Below are 19,152 nucleotides of genomic sequence, written 5' to 3'. Positions count from 1 at the left end.
GCCTCTTCCCCACAGTGCCGACTTTGCTACACCAACGAATGCATAAGATGGCCATTTCGTTCCAATCCTGTAGAACGCAGGGGATCCGGGATGATGTTTTCACCACGCCCGGATCCGGGTCTGATCCGGGTCTGATCCGGGTACCGGGATCGGCTTCCCCGTCAACCACAGGAGCGCTACGGGTCCTATCCGGATACATCTCCGAGTGAAACCCACGTCGTTATGGACAAGCAAGCCCTGCTTTTGATCTCCTGAAATGAAAGCAGCAAGCCGGATATCAGACCAGGAGCCTCTGCCCAAGCATGATGCAAAAGACACCAGTGGAGCATACGCTTATAGCGCCCAAGCACGAACATCAATTGTATGGGTGCAACGGCTGTGACACGATACCATCTGCCCGCCAGCCTCACTCTGTTCTAATCGACGGTGATCACCGCGGGAGCCCTCATTAATCGCTCCAGTCGGCGTTCTAGTGACGCCGATGGCCGGCGCCGGCAAGGGGCGGCTCCCGAGCTCAGATCTCCGATATACCCTCTTTGATGGCGCCGCGCGGGCGTCGAAGCCAAAACAACCAAACACAGCCCGCCGACGGCTGGCCCTCAAAGAGCGCGGGCCGGCCCGGCCCTCTGATCGTCTGCCCACTGGCAACTATCTGGGCCGACGGCTGCATCCATCCGCTAAATGTCAACGGCTCCAAATACACCGACGGAAAACATCGCCTTTCCGTCGATGCTCGTGTCACTCGTCTGACCTCGGCCGCCAAGAGCGGCCGGCGCGCGGTGATTGGCTGCGCGGCGTCAGGGTGGGGCCGCCCCGGGGCAGGAAGGCCGCCCGCGCCCGCTCCGCCGGCCTGGCCTGCTGATGGCAGCAGCAGTGGTTGCCGGGCGCTGGCGGGGTGAGTGCGTGTGGGGTGATGGCCAGCGGTGGTGCGCGTGGGACACCCGCTCTGGTGCGGTGACTACGGAGTGCGCTATGGGGACCGGGCTAGGCCGCCAAGACGTTTTCATCACATGACTTTGAGTGCGGGGAAAATGCGACGGGGAGGGTTTAGTCATCTCCCACGACTTCGTCTTATTTTTGTGGTGAGTGCTGTGCGTATGCTACGCATTTCATGTTTCCGGCAGTGTCCCCAGCCATCATGACTATTTTGTGATAACCTATGGTGAGAATATACACTGTCGCTTATTATGAGTTCTCGTGCCGAAAATAACCCATCTCGAATACACCAGGAAGTAGTTAACGACTTTTCAAACATTTTTTTAGATACGTCGTGACAATTTTCGGCGCCGCGCTCATAGTCACGGCGGTCAGGAGACGCGTGACCTTTGACTGCCTTGAAGCGTCGAATATTATCATTATATATCCTAAGGGCTTCTTGATACGGTCGTTTAACCAGCACCTCCTTAAAAGCTGGCTATTTCCAACACGAGAAGTCTCAATGTCGACTACCAGTGGGTCAAGATTTTGTTGATACCGGACAGTTATTTTGCCCTGATATAACCGTTTCACCCCAAATGGCACATACATTTGTCAGTACCTGCATCTGCCGATCATTCGGTTGTAGCCAGCACCTTTCAAAATAACCTGACGGTTTCCAAAAGGTATCACCGATCATTGGGATGCCTCTTTTCAGGGCTAGGAGCCAGAGCCATTTTGCATCCAAAATATGCAAAATACATCGTACGTCAAATGCGAAAATTTAAAGCCGTCAGGATCTGGTCCTCACAAATCTGTTCTCAGGGATGTACAGCCATGTGCAGCCAACCCATAAACTGCCTGAGCACCCGGCAATTTTAACCGATCGACACATCATTCCCGAAACCTTGAATACGTTTGCTGAATATGACTTTGCGTGGGTGCCAGCGGGAGGGTGGACGAAATCGTTTTCATTCAAAACAATGAGGCGCTTCGCCGAATGATTACTGTGTCGTGGGTGGTCTCGTTAGCCACAAGTAATCGATAGGGTACCTACTGCTGCCCTACTCTGCGGTAAGCGGTGAATTCCAAGGCACCGTCGCGCGGCTTGGGTGCTGCTGATCGTCTGTTACCGGTTCAGTGCGGCCTTTATCGCCCAGGTTCGGCTTCTTCGCCGCGAGAATCTCCTGGTTCCTTGGAATGAACCACCGCGCTGTCAGCGCGCGTGCAAGAATTTGGGTGCAGACACCCGGAACCCCGCCCCAAATGCCTAAACATCTCGCGACGCCTGAGTTGACAGAACGTAGTGAACAGGCATGTGGTGGGACCGTGACCACACTGACAACACTGGACCGTCGTAAGAAGCACGCAGGCTGATGCGGACCCGCCCGCGAGGCGCTGCTGGCACCTCTGTTCCAATATTTACCGTGCTTGGCCGGCGCCCGACGTGGGAAGAGGAGGAGCCCGCCGTTTAAATTCGGCGCCCCTGTTTGGCGTGCCGTGCCATCGCCAATTTGTTCCAGTGTTTGGCGCCGACTGCCCGGCGGCGCAAACAGTAACACCTGCACTTCCGAGCGCCGGTGTGACGTGCGCTGGCGCTGCCCGGTGCTGCGCCGCCGGCCGGGCAGCCAGGCAGCCGGGCAGTGCGTGGCACGGTGGCCGCAGGCCGGCCCGGCGGCGTTTGGCCCCCCGATTCCGTGAACTGGACCGACAGCGGGCAGGGTCAGCTGGAGGCGGCGCCAGCACCGCTGTCGGCGCCCCGCCGCGCGGTCCGACCCTACCTGGCGGTCACGTGACCGCGGCGGGGAGCCGCTCGCCGTCAGATCAGAGGCGCCGCCGCGGCCGGCCGCGCAGCCAGCCCGGCCGCGCCGCCGGCTCATTACCATTAGATTGTGACAACGGGTAAGGGATGGCAGACGTACAATTTGCCCTTTTCGTATGGGACAGAACCGTTATCGAGGGATCGCGCAGCTGGGATTAAGACCTCATGACGAGCGCGGCCATTTTTACCGGGCGAAGTCACGGCTTACACCCCGGTGATGGATGGTCAGCTGACTGTCTGAGCCTTTCGCCTTCCCCCACCTGAGGCGGCAGTCATGTTCGACCCCTCCGACCGGCAAAAAAGAAGGTAAAAGGCGGTTCGGCCCGCCACCAGGCCCACCAGCTGGGGGCACGGCGCTCGTAAATGCCTCAGTCACGCTCTCCTGTCGCCAGCACCGCGGACGGAACCACGCGCATAATGAGATTGCGCGCTTCTGAACCGCACCGGCCACGATAGCCGGAGGTGCGTCGCTGTGTATACCACGGTGGCTGGAGGTGTGCCGCTGTGTGTACCACGGCGGCCGGATGTGTGCCGCTGTGAGCGCTGCAGTGGCTGGAGGTGTGCCGCTGTGTGTACGGCGGTGACTGGAGGTGCGCCGCTGTGTGTACCGCTGTGAGTGCCGCAGTGGCTGGAGGTGTGCCGCTCTGTGTACGGCGGTGACTGGAGGTGCGCCGCTGTGTGTGCCGCTGTTAGTGCCGCAGTGGCTGGAGGTAAGCCGCTGTGTGTACCACGGCGGTCGAAGGCGTGCCGCTGTGTGTACCGCGGTGGCCGGAGGTGTGCCGCTGTGTGTACCACGGCGGCCGGCCGGCCGGCGCCGTTCGTCAATCAGCGCCGCTTAGCTGTGCCAAGGTCCGGCGCTTCATTTTTAATCGGCGCGTTCATCGATCTCCGGCTGTCGAAGGCTCCAGCTGTGTCGCCGGCCAGCAGGGCGTTCATCATGGCCCTGGCGGCGGCGGGCCGCGGAGCTGCCCTGTCGCTGAGCAGCGGCGCCGCTGAGCTGACGCGGCGCGCACCGTCGGGCCGGGTCAGGGCGGCCGCGTCCCCTGGTCAGGGCAGCCGTGTACCCTGGTCAGGGCGGCCGTGTACCCTGGTCAGGGCGGCCGTGTATCCCTGGTAGGGCGGCCGTGTACCCTGGTCAGGGCAGCCGTGTACCCTGGTCAGGGCGGCCGCGTACCCTGGTCAGGGCGGCCGCGTCCCCTGGTCAGGGCAGCCGTGTACCCTGGTCAGGGCAGCCGTGTACCCTGGTCAGGGCGGCCGTGTACCCTGGTCAGGGCGGCCGTGTACCCTGGTCAGGGCGGGCCGTGTACCCTGGTCAGGGCGGCCGTGTATACCCTGGTCAGGGCGGCCGTAGTACCCTGGCCAGGGCGGCCGTAGACCCTGGCCAGGGCGGCCGCGCCGCACATCCCGTCTCTGTCCCGGGAAATGAGGACGTGGTGCCGAGGGACAGTCTGGGTGGCTGAGTGTTCCTCTGCACGGATAGCGCCGACTGCGTGGAAGTGAGCGAGATGAGGGTCAGCTGACCTGTCAGTCACAGGGCCAGTCGGCCGCCGGTTTGTGTGACTTCTCCAGCGTGACGGTCCACGCCGGCCGGGCAGCCGGCCCGCACGACCACCAGCTGGTTGACGGCCGGTGTTTCCCAGTGGACTCGCTGGGTCTTTGTCCTCGCCTGCCCGCCGGCTATTTCGCCTCTGAGCTGCGAGCCTGTGACCGCCTGTGCCCCGCGCGCCGCCTGTGATCCTCCGTGACCGCCTCCGGCCCGCGCGCCGCCTGTGACCTCCGTGACCGCCTCTGGCCCGCGCGCCGCCTGTGACCTTTCATGACCGCATCTGGCCCGCGCGCCGTCTGTGACCTCCGTGGCCGCATCTGACCCGCCGTCGCTGTTTGTTTCAGCTGATGGCGGTGGGCGTTTTTGTGGACGGCACCGAGGCGCGGAGGTCGCGCCGACCCGACTATTGCGACCCACAGGTGGGTAAGACGGATGACCGGAAAAACGGGCCGTCGCTTTATATGAAGCGCTGTAAATGGCTGCGCGGCTGACGGCGGTGGGCAGCCGGCCGACTTTTTCTGCCTGGTGCACACCTCTGGGGACAATGCTCAGGCTGTGCCTGGCCGGTGACCCTTGCTGGACTGTCATACTTCCAGGGCTGGATAGCTTATAGGGAGATACGAGATATGAGTGTGGTTGTGTGCGTTCGCCGCGTGGGTGAATTGCTACTTAAATGACGTGAATGTGGCCTAAGTTATAGTCTTCAACTGTTGTATTCGTAACAGAAAGCGTTTCTGGAAACAACTCAACAGAACAGAACTGACCTCAACCGCCGGACAACTCAACAGGACTCGACAGTCCCCGCCGATCCTTTGATTGATGAATTTCCTATCGTTGTCTGTAGATTCTGCGTGTCGACTAAACGCGACCGAAGTATTGTATGGCGCAATGCGCGTAGCTCTGAAGAGCGTGCAGCGGCGCCACCGGCACGACGTGCACACGTGCTCTGATCTGGCGCCGGTATTGGTATGCGGTCCGATCGCCGGGCCGCGGTGCCGCCGCACCCACCTCGGCCGGTGGTCCCCCTCCCATCGTGCGGAGGACGTCGGCGCTGTGTGGTCCGGAGCATCCCACCTCGGGTTCCAGTACCGCGGCCACCTGTGTGGTGCTCGCCCTTTGGCCGCGGCTGATCGAGTGGTGTTGAACACGCACCGCTTCCGCCAACGTGTGACCACCAGCGGCCCTCCCAGTTCGTCTGAGCCCGTGCCGGAGCGTGCGGCCTCTCCTAACCTTGCGCGAGCCCGTCCCTAGTCGTTAACTTAGCTTGGGCCTGTCCCTGGTCGTTTAGATAGTTCGGGCCTGTCCATGGCCGTTCAGTTGGCTCGGGCTCGTCCCTGACATTTAGTTAGCCCGGGGTCATCTCTGGTCGTTTAGTTAGCCCGGACCCGTCCCTAGTCGTTTAGTTGGCCCGGGGTTATCTCTGGTCGTTTAGTTAGCCCAGGCTCGTCCCTGGTCGTTTAGTTAGCCCGGGCTCGTCCCTGGTCGTTTAGTTAGCCCGGGATCGTCCCTGGTCGTTTAGTTAGCCCGGGCTCGTCCCTGGTCGTTAAGTTAGCCCGGGCTCGTTCCTGGTCGTTTAGTTAGCCCGGGCCGGTCCCTGGTCGTTAAGTCAGCCCGGGCTCGTCCCTGGTCGTTTAGTTAGCCCGGGCTCGTCCCTGGTCGTTTAATTAGCCCGGGCCCGTTCCGGCGTGTTCGGCACACCCATCTTTGTCTCGGCACATTCGACATACCAGTCTGTCGCCAGCCGACTCGTTCGGCTCGCCCGGCTCGTCTGAGCCTTACCGGCAGCCCGGATCCCGCTGGTCTGTCGCGCTCCGCCGGTCTGCGTCAGCCCCGCTGACCTGACTCGTTTGGGCCTAACCGGCAGCCTGGGTCCCACCGGTCTGGGCCAGCCCCGCCGGACTGCGTCAGCCCCGCTGACCCGGCTCGTCCAGGTCTGGCTGACTTGCCTGGGTCCCGCCGGTCTGGGTCAGCCCCGCTGACCTGGCTCGTCCGGACCTGACAGGATTGCCTGGGTCGCGCCGGTCTCGCTCGTCCCGCCTGTCTGGGTCAGCCCCGCTGACCTGACTCGTCCGGACCTGACCGGCAGCCTGGTCCCGCCGGCTGGACCTGACAGGATTGCCTGGGTCGCGCCGGTCTCGCTCGTCCCGCCGGACTGGGTCAGCCCCGGACCTGGCTCGTCCGGACCTGACCGGCAGCCTGGGTCCCGCCGGTGCGGCTTGTCTCGCCGGTCCAGGTCAGCCCGCCGGTCGCGGCTCGTTACGGCCTGACGTCTGGAGGCGGCGGCGGCGGCGCGCGGCGGTGCCGGCCTCTAATGACGAGCTCGCCGCAGACACGCGCGATGCCTATCGGTCGTCTGGAGCCGCGCCGCCCGCCCCGCCGGCCCGCACGGCCTGATTGGCAGACCGCCAGCTCATCACCAGACTCCTCAGCGCGCCAGTGCATCATCGGGACTCTGAAGCCGTCGCCTGATTGCAGATCGCCACCTCATCGCAGACTCCTCAGCGCGCCAGTGCATCATCGGGACTCTGAAGCCGCCGTCCGATTGGCAGACCGCCAGCTCATCACCAGGTCTCACGACGGACCGAGCCGGCGCGTCAGGACGGAGCCGGCGCGTCAGGATGGAGCCGGCGCGTCAGGACGGAGCCGGTGCGTCAGGACGTAGCCGGTGCGTCGGGATGAAGCCTGCGCCTCAGGACGGAGCCGGCGCGTCAGGATGGAGCCGGCGCGCCAGGACAGAGCCGGTGCGTCAGGACGGAGCCGGTGCGTCAGAACAGAACCGGTGCGTCAGGACGGAGCCAGTGCGTCAGGATGGAGCCGGCGCGTCAGGACAGAGCCGGTGCGTCAGGACGAAGCCGGTGCGTCAGGATGGAGCCGGCGCCTCAGGACGGAGCCGGTGCGTCAGGACAGAGCCGGTGCGTCAGGACGAAGCCGGTGCGTCAGGATGGAGCCGGCGCCTCAGGACGGAGCCGGCGCGTCCGGACGGAGCCGGCGCGTCAAGACGGGGTCGGCGTGTCAGGCCCGGGTCGGCGCGTCTCTTCTGTCATTGGGACAGTCTGGCTGGAAATTGCCGAGCATTAAGCAGTGCTCCAGAAGACTTCAGGTTCCAGGACAGGATTTCCGTATGTCCCCCCGTTTGTCTCTGCGTCTGAGGATACCGCCAGGACGTGGTCAAAGCTCTGGAGCCGAGGTGCCGTCCCTGCTGCGGGGACGGTCTGAGAGAGGTAGCCAAGCCACATTCAGCAGACATGTGCTGAACTCCGCCAGGTAATGGCTTCTGTTTCATGGGGGATGGTTTCCGCTGCAAGAGAATAGCTTCCAGCTCTAAGTCGCTTTTCATGAGTTTAACTCCCGCCCCGACTCCATGCAAAGTAGTGCAACACAGAGTCTGCTTGGTTTCTGCTTCGGTGAAATATAGCTCAACCACGCAGTGCTTTCCGGTAGAGTCGATTCCATTGCATTTCAACAGATTAGAAGGTAAACCTTACTGAGAGCGTCATTCAAGCCTAGAAGAGCATTTATTTTGTTAGCAGCAGTGCAGGTATTTCTTCCGAAGTTCCAGCTGGAGCTCACCGCATATATGAGCTGGTAGGCTAGGAGCATATCCTGCATTTCTGATCCAAGTTTCCGATGGCGTGTTTGATTCATGCCGGACTCAGCCTCACCGTCAAATAGCATTGGAATCAACTATGGCTCATCAAAAGGTTGCTGATTCTGGAATCCATCCTGACTCCACCCGGAGCTGAACGCGGTTCTGAACATCCGGAATCGGAGGCTGCAATGTGTCCGCTGCAAGCGGGACGGTGTGGCCGACTCGGAGGTTACAATATCTCCCCTATCACGGCGGCGGTGTAACAGAAGACAGCCAGGTCGTGGGTCCTCTCAGCCTGGATGACTTGCTGTAACCGGAGCGCGCTGTAGATGTCAGATAATTTGAGTGCTGGAGTCTGGTGTCCGCCAGTTATGGGGATGGCTTGAGTGAACCTAGCGGCAATCAGGAATTTGGAGCCGTCGCCTCTTTCCAGCACTTAATGAGCCGGTTCAGAAATATGTCAATTCTCTGAAAAGTGGTTTTGGACGCTAGAATGCGCCATCTGTTCATGCCAATCGCGCTGATCACTAGCTTCTCTCAGTGGCGGGACCAGCTGATGGTGAGGGTGCTGATCTCCAGCACCCCTAGGGGAGTGTCCGGGACCAACTGATGGTGAGGGTGTTGACCCCCAGCTCTCTTAGGGGAGTGCCCGGGACCAGCTGACGGCAGTGAGCTAGAATCGCTTTTGAAATGGGGTGGGGTGAAAAAGCCCATCGCAAAAAGACCGTACAGGAATGAAAAATTCAATTAATAAAAGTTGGGAACTATGACTCAGCGGGAGATGCTTCAGCAAACTAAGACATGCATTCCAAGTTGACATGGGCGTAACATCATAAACATCGCAAAAATGTGTTGGTTTTTCACATCTTAGGCCATTACACTAAAACAAAGTACAATAGATTATAGCAATTTATAAAAGCGTAATGAGCACCAAAAACTATGTAATACTAATGTTTTGATGCTGCATTTTGCACTTTCCGTCTGCAGGACACCAAACCAAACAATGGAAATCAGCAATAAAAAATAAGGATAAAACATTCAAACGAAAAATACTTGAAATCCTGCACATAAACGCATCGGCAAGCCAAACAAACAGACATACCTCGGCTTCTGTTACGATGGGGCCAGGAAATACAAATATAATGTCAAGGTTTCTTGCAAAATACCAGTGCTTATCTCCATGAAAGCAACCTGACTGAGCCCAACGTAAAAACCCTTACCTCATCTCATCCTGTCCAGCCTACTTGTATCACAACATCATTTGTGAGTCACTGATTCTTGCAAAGGTCCTACTGCCACCTGTCTTGGAATTAACCAACATCACCCGACTTTAAGTAGCCCATATGTTGAATATCATCTCACCTCACCTTACCGGTTTCTTGACAGCAGTGGTTGTGATTAAAACATCATAAAACTTATTGATGTCTGCTTTCAACTTGTGCTTTGCTACAGTTCATTGTGTCAGCGTACTGATACCAGACGAAGATGACAACACGGAAGTCAAAATTCCTCAAGTCACTTATTCGGTCAACAACTTATTATAATTGTCATGGTTAGCCTCTGTCAAGGGCAATGGTGGGTATGCTCCACAAAATCATCTCTCTCCTCTGAATGTAACAACAATTATGGATAGTCACAAAACCAGTTTTGCTGCTTGCCTTTTCAGCTGCAGCAGACATCCTTTTAGGTTTCGTTATTCACCTTTGATGACATAAAGTTTGAAGTGTTGGCCTTGCCTTTAAAATGGGATAATTCGACCGTTTCCTGAAAACTGATATTTATCCCATATTGTAATCGCTGTGCAACTTAGAGTATTTCTGTGTTAAGAAATATAGCGCATATCTACAGCGCAGTCGTTTGCAAGTCAACATACCGAGATAACTATGGGCATCTTTTGAAAGCAGACATGAGGGACCACTTCAGCAAATTGAAGGTGAATTATTAAGAGAACAAAACAAATTCATTTGATTACATGTCCTGTGACATCAAAATTTGTCTATGAACGAAACTCGACGGGTTAAGACATACAATAGTCGAATCTGATAACGAATCATGCGTCGAAAGAGGTATGGCTAGGAATCAGGTACTCAACAAACGGAACTTACTGGCTTTTTAAGGGCAGGCTCATTTCTGCTCCTGCACACAAAAAGTTAGTATCTTTCGCATGGTTTGCTGACAGACAGGGTCATTCAACCCACGTACTAAATACAAATGTCAATCATGTCCACCAACCTACAAGATTAAAATACAAAATAAGTAAGAGGAGCCCTACATGAGAAAAAAGCTTCGAAGGGCAAAATGTCGCTTCCAAACAACTCTGTATCAGATGCGCAGCTCTGTCCCAAAGCTATGTACGCAGGGTAATGTAACGTGGCGAGGTGGTGAAACTGGAATGACTTAGATTTATCATTATTGAGCCACGCCATGAACCGAAAACGGCTAATTAGGGGTTTAACAAGGCAAAAATGGCGGTAAAAATGACTTCCGTGCTTCAAATTGTCTCCTTCGTATCCTATAAATTTTTCCCTCTTGGGAGAATATCAAACAAGTGTGGGCGGCTGGCGAATTAATCCAATTCAAGCAAGGAATATATGCAAGTTTACAGTTGGAGCATTTTGCAGAGAAATGGCCATTATTTTTAGCCATAATTGTGTCTTCACAGATGATCGGAAAGGAAGGAAAAATAAAGTTGTGTCAGAATCCCATAAGACCAATACAAAACCAAAAGGAATTAAACGAATGTAGAGACCCAATGTTGTCTAGTCAAATTTTTTCATTAACTAACATGACTAAAAATCAGTGAAAAGGGGTGCTCAAATAGTGATATTCAGCTTTAAGAATTAATTTACAAAGCAGTTCTTGAATTTCTCACTCCTACATTTTGGGAGTTGTGCGGTTTAGTGGACAATTCTTCGGGTAAAAGGAGAACGTGGAGTAAAATTCTCTACCAGGCTTTGCTGGTGTTTGTATCAGGCTTTGCTTTGCTGGCGTGGTGTCTGCGCGGTGTAACCCAAAAACTGGAGATGCGTGACAAGCTTGCATTTGGTACACCGCAGTAGATTGTGATGCATTTTGTAAACAAACCAAGCTTGATGCATGCAAGCGGCTGCAGTCGCTGGGCTCTGGTACTTGAAGGTACATGGTGTCCTTGCTCTGTGCATACAAAGGCGTGGTTCAGATGTAGGTGAGGCAGGATATAGCCGTAGGTGCCCAGGTTCTGTGAAACCTTTTTATGCTTGATGGTTTCAAGTGAGCTCGGCTTTGGACGTCATCTCAAAACCATCCGAAAGGAGATATGGGTTTGGTATGCGTGGTTAGGCAACATCAGGTATGATTGAAAATTCACATAAAATATGGGGAAAAGGAGTGACAAATATTCATCATAGGGAATTGCGTTTTACTCAATCGGCAATGCAAGGACACTGTGCTGACGGTAAGGGTGCTGATCTCCAGCTCTCTCTGGGGATTGCCCGGGAGCAGCTGACAGTAAGGGTGCTGATCTCCGGCTCTCTCAGTGGAGTGCCCGGAAGTAGCTGACGGTGAGGGTGCTGATCTCCAGCTCTCAGGGGAGTGCCCGGGAGCAGCTGATGGGGAGGGTGCTGATCTCCAGCTCTCAGGGGAGTGCTCGGGAGCAGCTGACGGCGAGGGATGCTGATCTCCAGCTCTCTGAGGAGTGCTGAGCGATGGGTCGCCTGGGGTGATGCCCCGGGGTCGGCCGCTGCGCCGAGCCCTGAGCCACTGTCGTGAACCTCCCGGAGTCCACCGCAGCTTTGCACATTGAGAACATCACGAGGAATGCCTCCAAGCATGATATAACTCCTGCAGGGCTGAGAAGATACCCACGCCGATTTGCTTTACCGCACCTCAAATGGAAGGGGAGGGGTAAATTTGATGGTAAAATACAAGCCCCCCAACGTCTCCCCTTATGAGACCATACAACGTCCCGGGTTTCCAACAGTGCTTCGCGCGGACGAGTCCCCATCCCTGATTCTGCGAGCGCTCCTGGTCTGCCACCGAACCTCATGGCTAGCCCACCAGCCTCGGCCGCCATCCGCGGCACGGTGCGGGCTGCTGACCGGGTTGCGCGCGCCCACCCGACCTGCGCACCGCCGCGGTCCTCCGACCAGGCCTGTCCGTCGCCGCCCGCCCCGCCGTGCACTGTACGCTGTGCACAGTGTGCACGCCGTGCACGGCAGCGGGCCCGCAGATGATCGTCGCGGGCCGTAAACGCCCCTCCCGGAGCACGCCGTGGTGAACCGGTGATTACGAGCAGACTAGGCGATTATGGACGATTAACGAACAGACTAGCCGCCGCCTCCGGCGCCCTTATATATCAGCGGTTTGACAGATTGGCTGGGTGCGAATTTGCCGACTGCCTTGCATGCCTGATGAAGCGTGACTGCAGGCTGCGGCAGGGCTGCAGGTGCCGAGGGTCAGGGGGTCCTCAGGTGTCTGGAATTCACCTCGAGGTTCCCCAGATAGCGGCGGGAGCCGAGTCATGACACGGTGGTCGGGACGGACTAATCTTGGTCGTCGTCAACTGCTTGTGAGATCGATGCGATGTCGGTGTGCATGCTGATACGCGTTTGTTGGAATGCCTATCATCGGCGGCCTTGAATGTTTGTGAGTAAATAACACACATTTTTTGTGTTATGTGACGCGTACACCAATATGTGGAGATTTGTGTGGGCAATCTTTCCGCAGGAATGCGATAAGCGCGTGTGCACATGCGTGCATTGTTCACGTACGGTTCATTATTTTGCTCGTGCGTTTAAGAAGACAGCGCTGGTGTCCAGGGTTTGAACCAAGCTGAGCTCGTTCTTCCACACCCTCATCCCAAGCGTTTCTAGGCATGGAACACGTTTCCCGCGAACTCTAAGCTGGGTTTGGCTAAGAAATATGTGACTGAGAGAAAAGACCGTGAAATGGCTGTCCGTAATGAAGGCCCGGTGTCCTGTGCCCCGGTGCTGATTGCTATTTGTCACATTGGTCTTATCATTCTCCCATTGCTGTAAGATAAAACGCTGTTAGGATACTGATACTGCTGAGAAAAGGATTTTTTGCTTCTTTCTTATCTTAGAATGTCGAGAAGAGTACATCCTTTTCTCCGATGCGTGCTACGTTAAGAAAGATCGCGCTTACCGAGGCATGGCCATAATTGAGCAAGATTTGTTCGCTCCGAACTCGCTTAATTCAAACCTGATGCTTTGCCTACAATGCCTATATCCCCTATGGAGTGACGTTGGAATTTGCACAGCTAACATGAGCTGAAACAACCTGATTTACGCACTCCACCGAACTTGAACGCCATCGTACCACGCCCATCCTGCCCGAGCTGCGACAGTCACGCCCTTCCGGCGCATGACTATCAATCACTGCTGCAGCTGACGGCTGACGCTAAGCTCCCCACCTCTCCATTTCAGGTCCGACAGTCGTCCTTCCTATGGCGCGTCGAAACCAAGCCGCCGTCCTACTTCTTCGGCACGATCCACGTGCCGTTCAACCAGGTGTGGGAGTACGTGCCGGACAACGTGAAGCGCGCCTTCCACCTGGCCGACTCTGTGTACTTCGAGCTGGACCTGACCGACCCGCGCACGGTCTCGGCGCTCACCAAGTGCCAGCGGTTGCCGCGCGGCTCCCGGCTGCGGCAGCTGCTGCCGGCCGACCTGTACCGCCGGCTGCAGAAGCACCTGGACTACGTGCGCCACATGATGCCGCTGTGGATGACGGCCGACCAGCGCGGTCGCGGCCTCTACGCTGACTACCTCTTCAACGCCATCACCGGCAATTGGCAGCAGAAGCGGCCGGTCTGGGTGATGCTGATGGTGAACACGCTGACCGAGAGTGACGTGAGGTCGCGGGGGGTGCCCGTGCTGGACCTCTACCTGGCGCAGGAGGCCGAGAAGCGCAACAAGCGCACCGGCGCCGTGGAGCGCGTCGAGGAGCAGTGTCTGCCGCTCAACGGGCTCAACATCTCACAGGTGGGTGGCGGCGGCGCCAGGCCCGTGGTGTAAAGGCTCGTGGACTCGCGGGACGGAGACCCGGTGACTGAGTTTTTGATGCAACGGTGAGCGACACACAAGACGGGCTTCCGTTTCATCATAGGTGTGCTGTACTATTGCTCACACGTGCTGCCGGTCGTTTTGGTACGCCTTGACACAGAACACAAGCAGAAGTCCTTTGCTTTGACGTCTCGTAAGTTTTAGCTTTCCGCTTTTTTAAGCACGTCCATTCCGGTGACGCCCTCCGAAATGTTGGCCTAAGTTCAGTCCTCAAAACGGCGCTCCTGTCAGCCTTGCCATGCAGTGGTATTCAAACACAGGCTGGTACCGACACCTACACTAATGTGATGAGCGTAGCTGGACAGTGTGTGGCGCAGCCTTGTAGTCGGGCGGGCCCCCTTGATATTCAGACACAGGCTGGTACCGACACATACACTTATGTGATGAGCGTAACTGGACAGTGTGTGGCGCAGCCTTGTAGTCGGGCGGGCCCCCTTGATATTCAGACACAGGCTGGTACGGACACGTAATGTGATGAGCGTAACTGGACAGTGTGTGGCGCAGCCCTGTAGTCGGGCGGGCCCCCTTGATATTCAGACACAGGCTGGTACGGACACGTAATGTGATGAGCGTGGCTGGACTGTGTGACACAGCCCTGTGGTGGGGCGGGCTTCTTGATAATCTGTTGTAGCATGCACGCTGTTAGATTGTAAGGTTTCATTCCGGTAACTGTAAACCAACTCTTTCCGTTTATTTAGGGCCATCCCGTTAATGTAGGACGAGGATTATCTTACAATCATTCGAATGCAGTTAACATGCCGATGTTCTCATTAAGCTTGTAAGATAGCTTTCGACGCCTTTCCAATTTTGATTCATACAGGCTACAAGTTTTAGACCGATTAACTTGAGTAAATCCTTTGGCTCCTCGTTCTTGGGGGTTTTACGGACGCTTCGTCTACTACAATCATTTCGTCTCCTCCTTTTACTTATCAAGAAGTCTAAGCGATTTATTTCTTCGTGATATATAGATGACCTACATATTTGTTCACCATTTTCAACTATCACGATGCCCTGTGTGATGTTGATCCAGCCCCGGCCGGCTTCACAGCTGGTCGGCTCAGCCCCCGGCTGCCAGTCCAGGCCCGTGCTGTTGTCGTCCCGGCGCAGAGAGTGCGTGATTGTCCGCCTAATTCGACGAATTTCCGTCCCTTTCTGCGCGCGGGTCGCACGTCACTCGGCCGTCCGGCGCGGCGCGCGCGACCGCTGGAATCCCGGCTGGAATTCGGCGGGACCGACCTCCCGGCGCGCGGTGACAAAGCCGCCTCGGCCGGCGGCCAGTGCTATGCTGTCCGGGGTGGCCGGGAAACGCTGTCGTGCTGAGAGGCCGGGGAACGCTGCCATGCTGAGAGGCCGGGGAACGCTGTCGTGCTGAGAGGTAGCGGAACGTTGCCGTGCTGAGAGGCGGCGGAACGCTGCCGTGCTGAGAGGCAGAGGAACGCTGCCGTGCTAAGGGGTAGAGGAACGCTGTCGTGCTGAGAGGCAGCGGAACGCTGTCGTACTGGGAGTTAAAGGAACGTTGCCGTGCTGAGGGGCCGGGGAACGCTGTCGTGCCGAGAGGTCGGGAAATATTGCCAAGCTGAGAGGCCGACTGACTGAGTGACTGTGCTGCTGGCCCGAGGGCGCTAAGGACACATCGTGGATTGAAATGGCACCTGGCGCGGGTGCATCGTAAGCCTACTTTACCAGCCACATCTTGCCGGAGTTGGCGGACTCGACGTGCTGGCGACTGCATGGAGTGGGCTCACTGTTGGGTTGGCTCGCGGACTGGCTCGGCACAGCTGCGATATCTGAATTTAGCAGACTTTGGCAACTCCACGTAGCCCTCAGTCGTTTTATACTGACATCAGTAAAGCATGTCATCCTGGCTATTCTGCAAATACCACTACTGACCTCGGGCCAGGTCCTTCGTCACGCAGCAAGGTAATGTGAAGTTGGCACGGTGGGGGCTCGAGCATAACTGATGTAAATCAGTGATGCTGGTGTCCGTGTACACTTGGTTTTCAAACCTGCCCCACTTCCTCTCCGCAGGCGGCATTCCCAATCAGCTCGTGGGCGGTGGCGAGGAAGCGGTATCTCGTGCCAGCGGCGACCGCGCAATGTCTTCATGGGAAGGACGCTACGCAAACACGCGTGAACTCACTCTAGCGAACAGGGCCAGAGGTCATGCTTCCACTCACACTCACTGAGATTTTGCGCGTCTGAAGCTGAGTACCGCTGCTCCGCACCCAGTCCCAGTTCGTGCTCAGTTTGTGGACGAGGGGGGGGGAGATAGTTGGGTGCCACCCGTCCTCCCTGGGGGTTTCCGACCATGACACGCGGTCAGCTGCCTCCTCCCCCGTCCGCCGCCGCGTTTGGGATGATTCATGAGTCACCAACGATGACTGATGACCTGCTGAGCTGTGGGGGTCCTCCTGTTACGGCGTGCGCTTCTCTCGTTGGTGGGTGATTCATCACAGCCTGATTTAGTCCCGGCTCGTAAAGCAATTGGGTGCCGCTGTCAGATAACGGCCTAATTTCTGAGCCCGCACAGCTGCGATTGTTTTTTGCGATAATTTTGCAAAAATCTCAGCGCACCGTCACGCGTAGCTTGCTATTTGCAGCTAGACGCAAACATCATGAATGCTACTAACGCATCGTCTCCCTGCTTTGCCCATAATGTGCAAGTGCTAATCTGCGACAGCGGCTGAGTAGTTCTTGTGATCCTCCCTCCCCCCTCCCCAGCCGCGGACATTCCGATAGCTCGATTATCCGATCACCAGGCACGATGCTGCTGACCAAGGAAGGTGCGTCCAGTCACGATCGGGGATGGTGACTCGCTGCCGGTTTGCAGAGCCGCTCTCCAGCGCAGTGTGGCTCGCTGACGCATGAGAAAATCGCCGCTTCGTGCCGCTTGGTGACACCTGTCAAGTGCTTATGCGGATGTCGCACGAACCGCATTCCACAATCGTCGGATCCATCGAATGGCACCAAACGCCGAGACACACGGGAGGTTTTGTGCGCTCTGAAGCAAGCGTGAGCCGGCGGCTTTGGCATTCCGACAGCGCTATTGTGGAAAGGAGTTTCTATTATCTGTCCCTCCGCGGTTTTTGTGTGAGCCTCGTTAGAACCCGGCCTGGCTTTATCGGTTGGCTCTGTCAGTCACTGTCAGCGGTGCGGCTGCGCAAGCTCCGGGTCGGGCACCTCTGGTGACCTGTCGCCGCAGCCGGCCTCCCGGCCCGCCGACGCTCACCGACCTCTCACCCGACTGACCCCATCCACGACATCCGGCCAGCCCGTCGTCCACCACTGATGGCCCACAAACGACGTCTTTGATAGCGCGCCTGAGTCACGGCCTCGGCATCAGCGCCGGGCGAGCGGGCTCATAAGCCGAATTGCTCATCGCTTCCCGAGCTGACCTGACGCTCAGCTGGTTGCCTTCGGCGGCCCGCCTGCGGCTCTGGCGGCCGCTCCGACACTGAGTCGACGCCGGCGGCTCGGCAGCGTCGCCGTCCCACGCTCGTTACCGGCGCCGCCGCCGGGCGAGGCTGCGCCGGCGGTCGGGGCGCGTCGGTGACGACGCCGGCCGTATCGTGTCTTCACCTCATTAACCCTGGCGGCGGCGGCGGCGGCGGCGGCGGGGGCGGCGGGCTGAGCCCCAGCGTGCTGCCGGGCCGCGCTGTACAGGCTGATGAAGATTTCCGGCCGCACCCGGCCGCGCTGCTGGGCGGGTCGGGCGAGCCGCCGCTGCAGAAATAGAGGCGGGCCGCAGATCGCTCCTGATGAGCGCGGTGGTTCCGACCGACGGGGCGAGTCGACACTGGCCCAGCCGACGGCCCGGCGCTGCGGGACGGAGGGGTGTCCCGCACAGCCGACCCGGCCACAGTCTCGCTGCGTCGAAGACGTAGGAAGCTCTCGCGCGTGTGGAGCGCTCACCGTTGTAACGTCGCGAGGCGCCGGGGAAGGCCGTTTCGCTAAGCTGCGATTTGCTTTCGGTTGGACGGCGCTGGTGAAATTTTACTATTTCACGGAAACAAAACACGTACAGTTAAGGTCTTCGCGTGCTTAAGCCTCCTGATCCATCGGGGTTTGGCAAACATGACGTTATAAGAGCTAAGACCTCACATATCCGACACATCTTTCCATCTAACATCCTACTATCAACCTGGCCATGCGGGCCACGGCCGCGGCAGCTGGCTGGTTATCCGTCCGCGTCCGACGGCGCATGTCACCTGTCAGTGCTCAGATCCGACGAGATGCGCTGTCGGCGCCCGCGGTCCCCTATACGGCCTGAGACGGATGAAGACGTGCGCCGCCGTCACCAGTGACGGCTGGGACGGGCCGGCGCGCACGGCACGTCGGCGGCGCTGGGATCGCGCCGCTGGGGCGGGAGGCGGGAGGCCTGGCTGACGCCGGTCGTGAGAGCCGAAGGGACGACAGCGAGCACGGTAACTTCGGGACGGTGTACACGGAGAGCGGTTCGCGAGAGAGCGAGGGGGCGAGACGGGATGCAGGAACCCTCGGGATGGTGTAAACGGAGAGAGGTCCGCGAGAGAGCGAGAGAGAGAGAGAGAGAGAGAGAGAGAGAGAGAGAGAGAGAGAGAGAGAGAGAGAGAGAGAGAGAGAGAGAGAGAGAGAGAGAGAGAGAGAGAGAGAGAGAGAGAGAGAGAGAGAGAGAGAGAGAGAGAGAGAGAGAGAGAGAGAGAGAGAGAGAGAGAGAGAGAGAGAGAGAGAGAGAGAGAGAGAGAGAGAGAGAGAGAGAGAGAGAGAGAGAGAGAGAGAGAGAGAGAGAGAGAGAGAGAGAGAGAGAAGAGAGAGAGAGAGAGAGAGAGAGAGAGAGAGAGGGAGAGAGAGAGAGAGAGAGAGAGAGAGAGAGAGAAGAGAGAGAGAGAGAGAGAGAGAGAGAGAGAGAGAGAGAGAGAGAGAGAGAGAGAGAGAGAGAGAGAGAGGAGAGAGAGAGACGAGAGAGAGAGAGAGAGAGAGAGAGAGAGAGAGAGAGAGAGAGAGAGAGAGAGAGAGAGAGAGAGAGAGAGAGAGAGAGAGAGAGAGAGAGAGAGAGAGAGAGAGAGAGAGAGAGAGAGAGAGAGAGAGAGAGGCGGGTACAGGAACCCTCGGGATGGTGTAAATGGGAGAGATCTGCGAGAGGACGAGAGAGGCTGTGATGACTGCAATCATCGACGTTGATGAAGAATGACAGCGCACGTTGATACCGCAGGCATCATTATGCCCACGTCGTGCACTG

At 57.5% G+C, this 19,152-nt stretch overlaps 1 protein-coding gene across 1 annotated transcript; it reads left to right on the top strand.

The window, feature by feature from the left end:
* Positions 1 to 887: 887 nt before the first annotated feature.
* On the top strand, positions 888 to 13,886 carry LOC119108193 (metalloprotease TIKI2). Its single transcript, XM_037231769.1, has 3 exons — positions 888 to 1,082; positions 4,628 to 4,702; positions 13,296 to 13,886. The coding sequence occupies exons 1-3, from the start codon at positions 1,011 to 1,013 to the stop codon at positions 13,884 to 13,886; spliced, it is 738 nt and encodes a 245-aa protein (XP_037087664.1). The 5' UTR covers positions 888 to 1,010.
* Positions 13,887 to 19,152: the final 5,266 nt, after the last annotated feature.

The sequence above is a fragment of the Pollicipes pollicipes genome, unplaced genomic scaffold (assembly GCF_011947565.3).
Source record: "Pollicipes pollicipes isolate AB1234 unplaced genomic scaffold, Ppol_2.1 Scaffold_6686;HRSCAF=7923_pilon_pilon_pilon, whole genome shotgun sequence".
NCBI classification, from domain to species: domain Eukaryota; kingdom Metazoa; phylum Arthropoda; class Thecostraca; order Pollicipedomorpha; family Pollicipedidae; genus Pollicipes; species Pollicipes pollicipes.
This window is presented reverse-complemented; position numbering and strand designations above follow the sequence as displayed.

Excerpts from the sequence above, each read along its gene's own strand:
- LOC119108193 (XM_037231769.1), top strand. The coding sequence starts at position 1,011 with ATGACTTTGAGTGCGGGGAAAATGCGACGGGGAGGGTTTAGTCATCTC. Across the intron at positions 1,083-4,627 it reads GACTTCGTCTTATTTTTGTG|CTGATGGCGGTGGGCGTTTT; the intron begins GTGAGTGCTGTG and ends TGTTTGTTTCAG. Across the intron at positions 4,703-13,295 it reads CCGACTATTGCGACCCACAG|GTCCGACAGTCGTCCTTCCT; the intron begins GTGGGTAAGACG and ends TCTCCATTTCAG.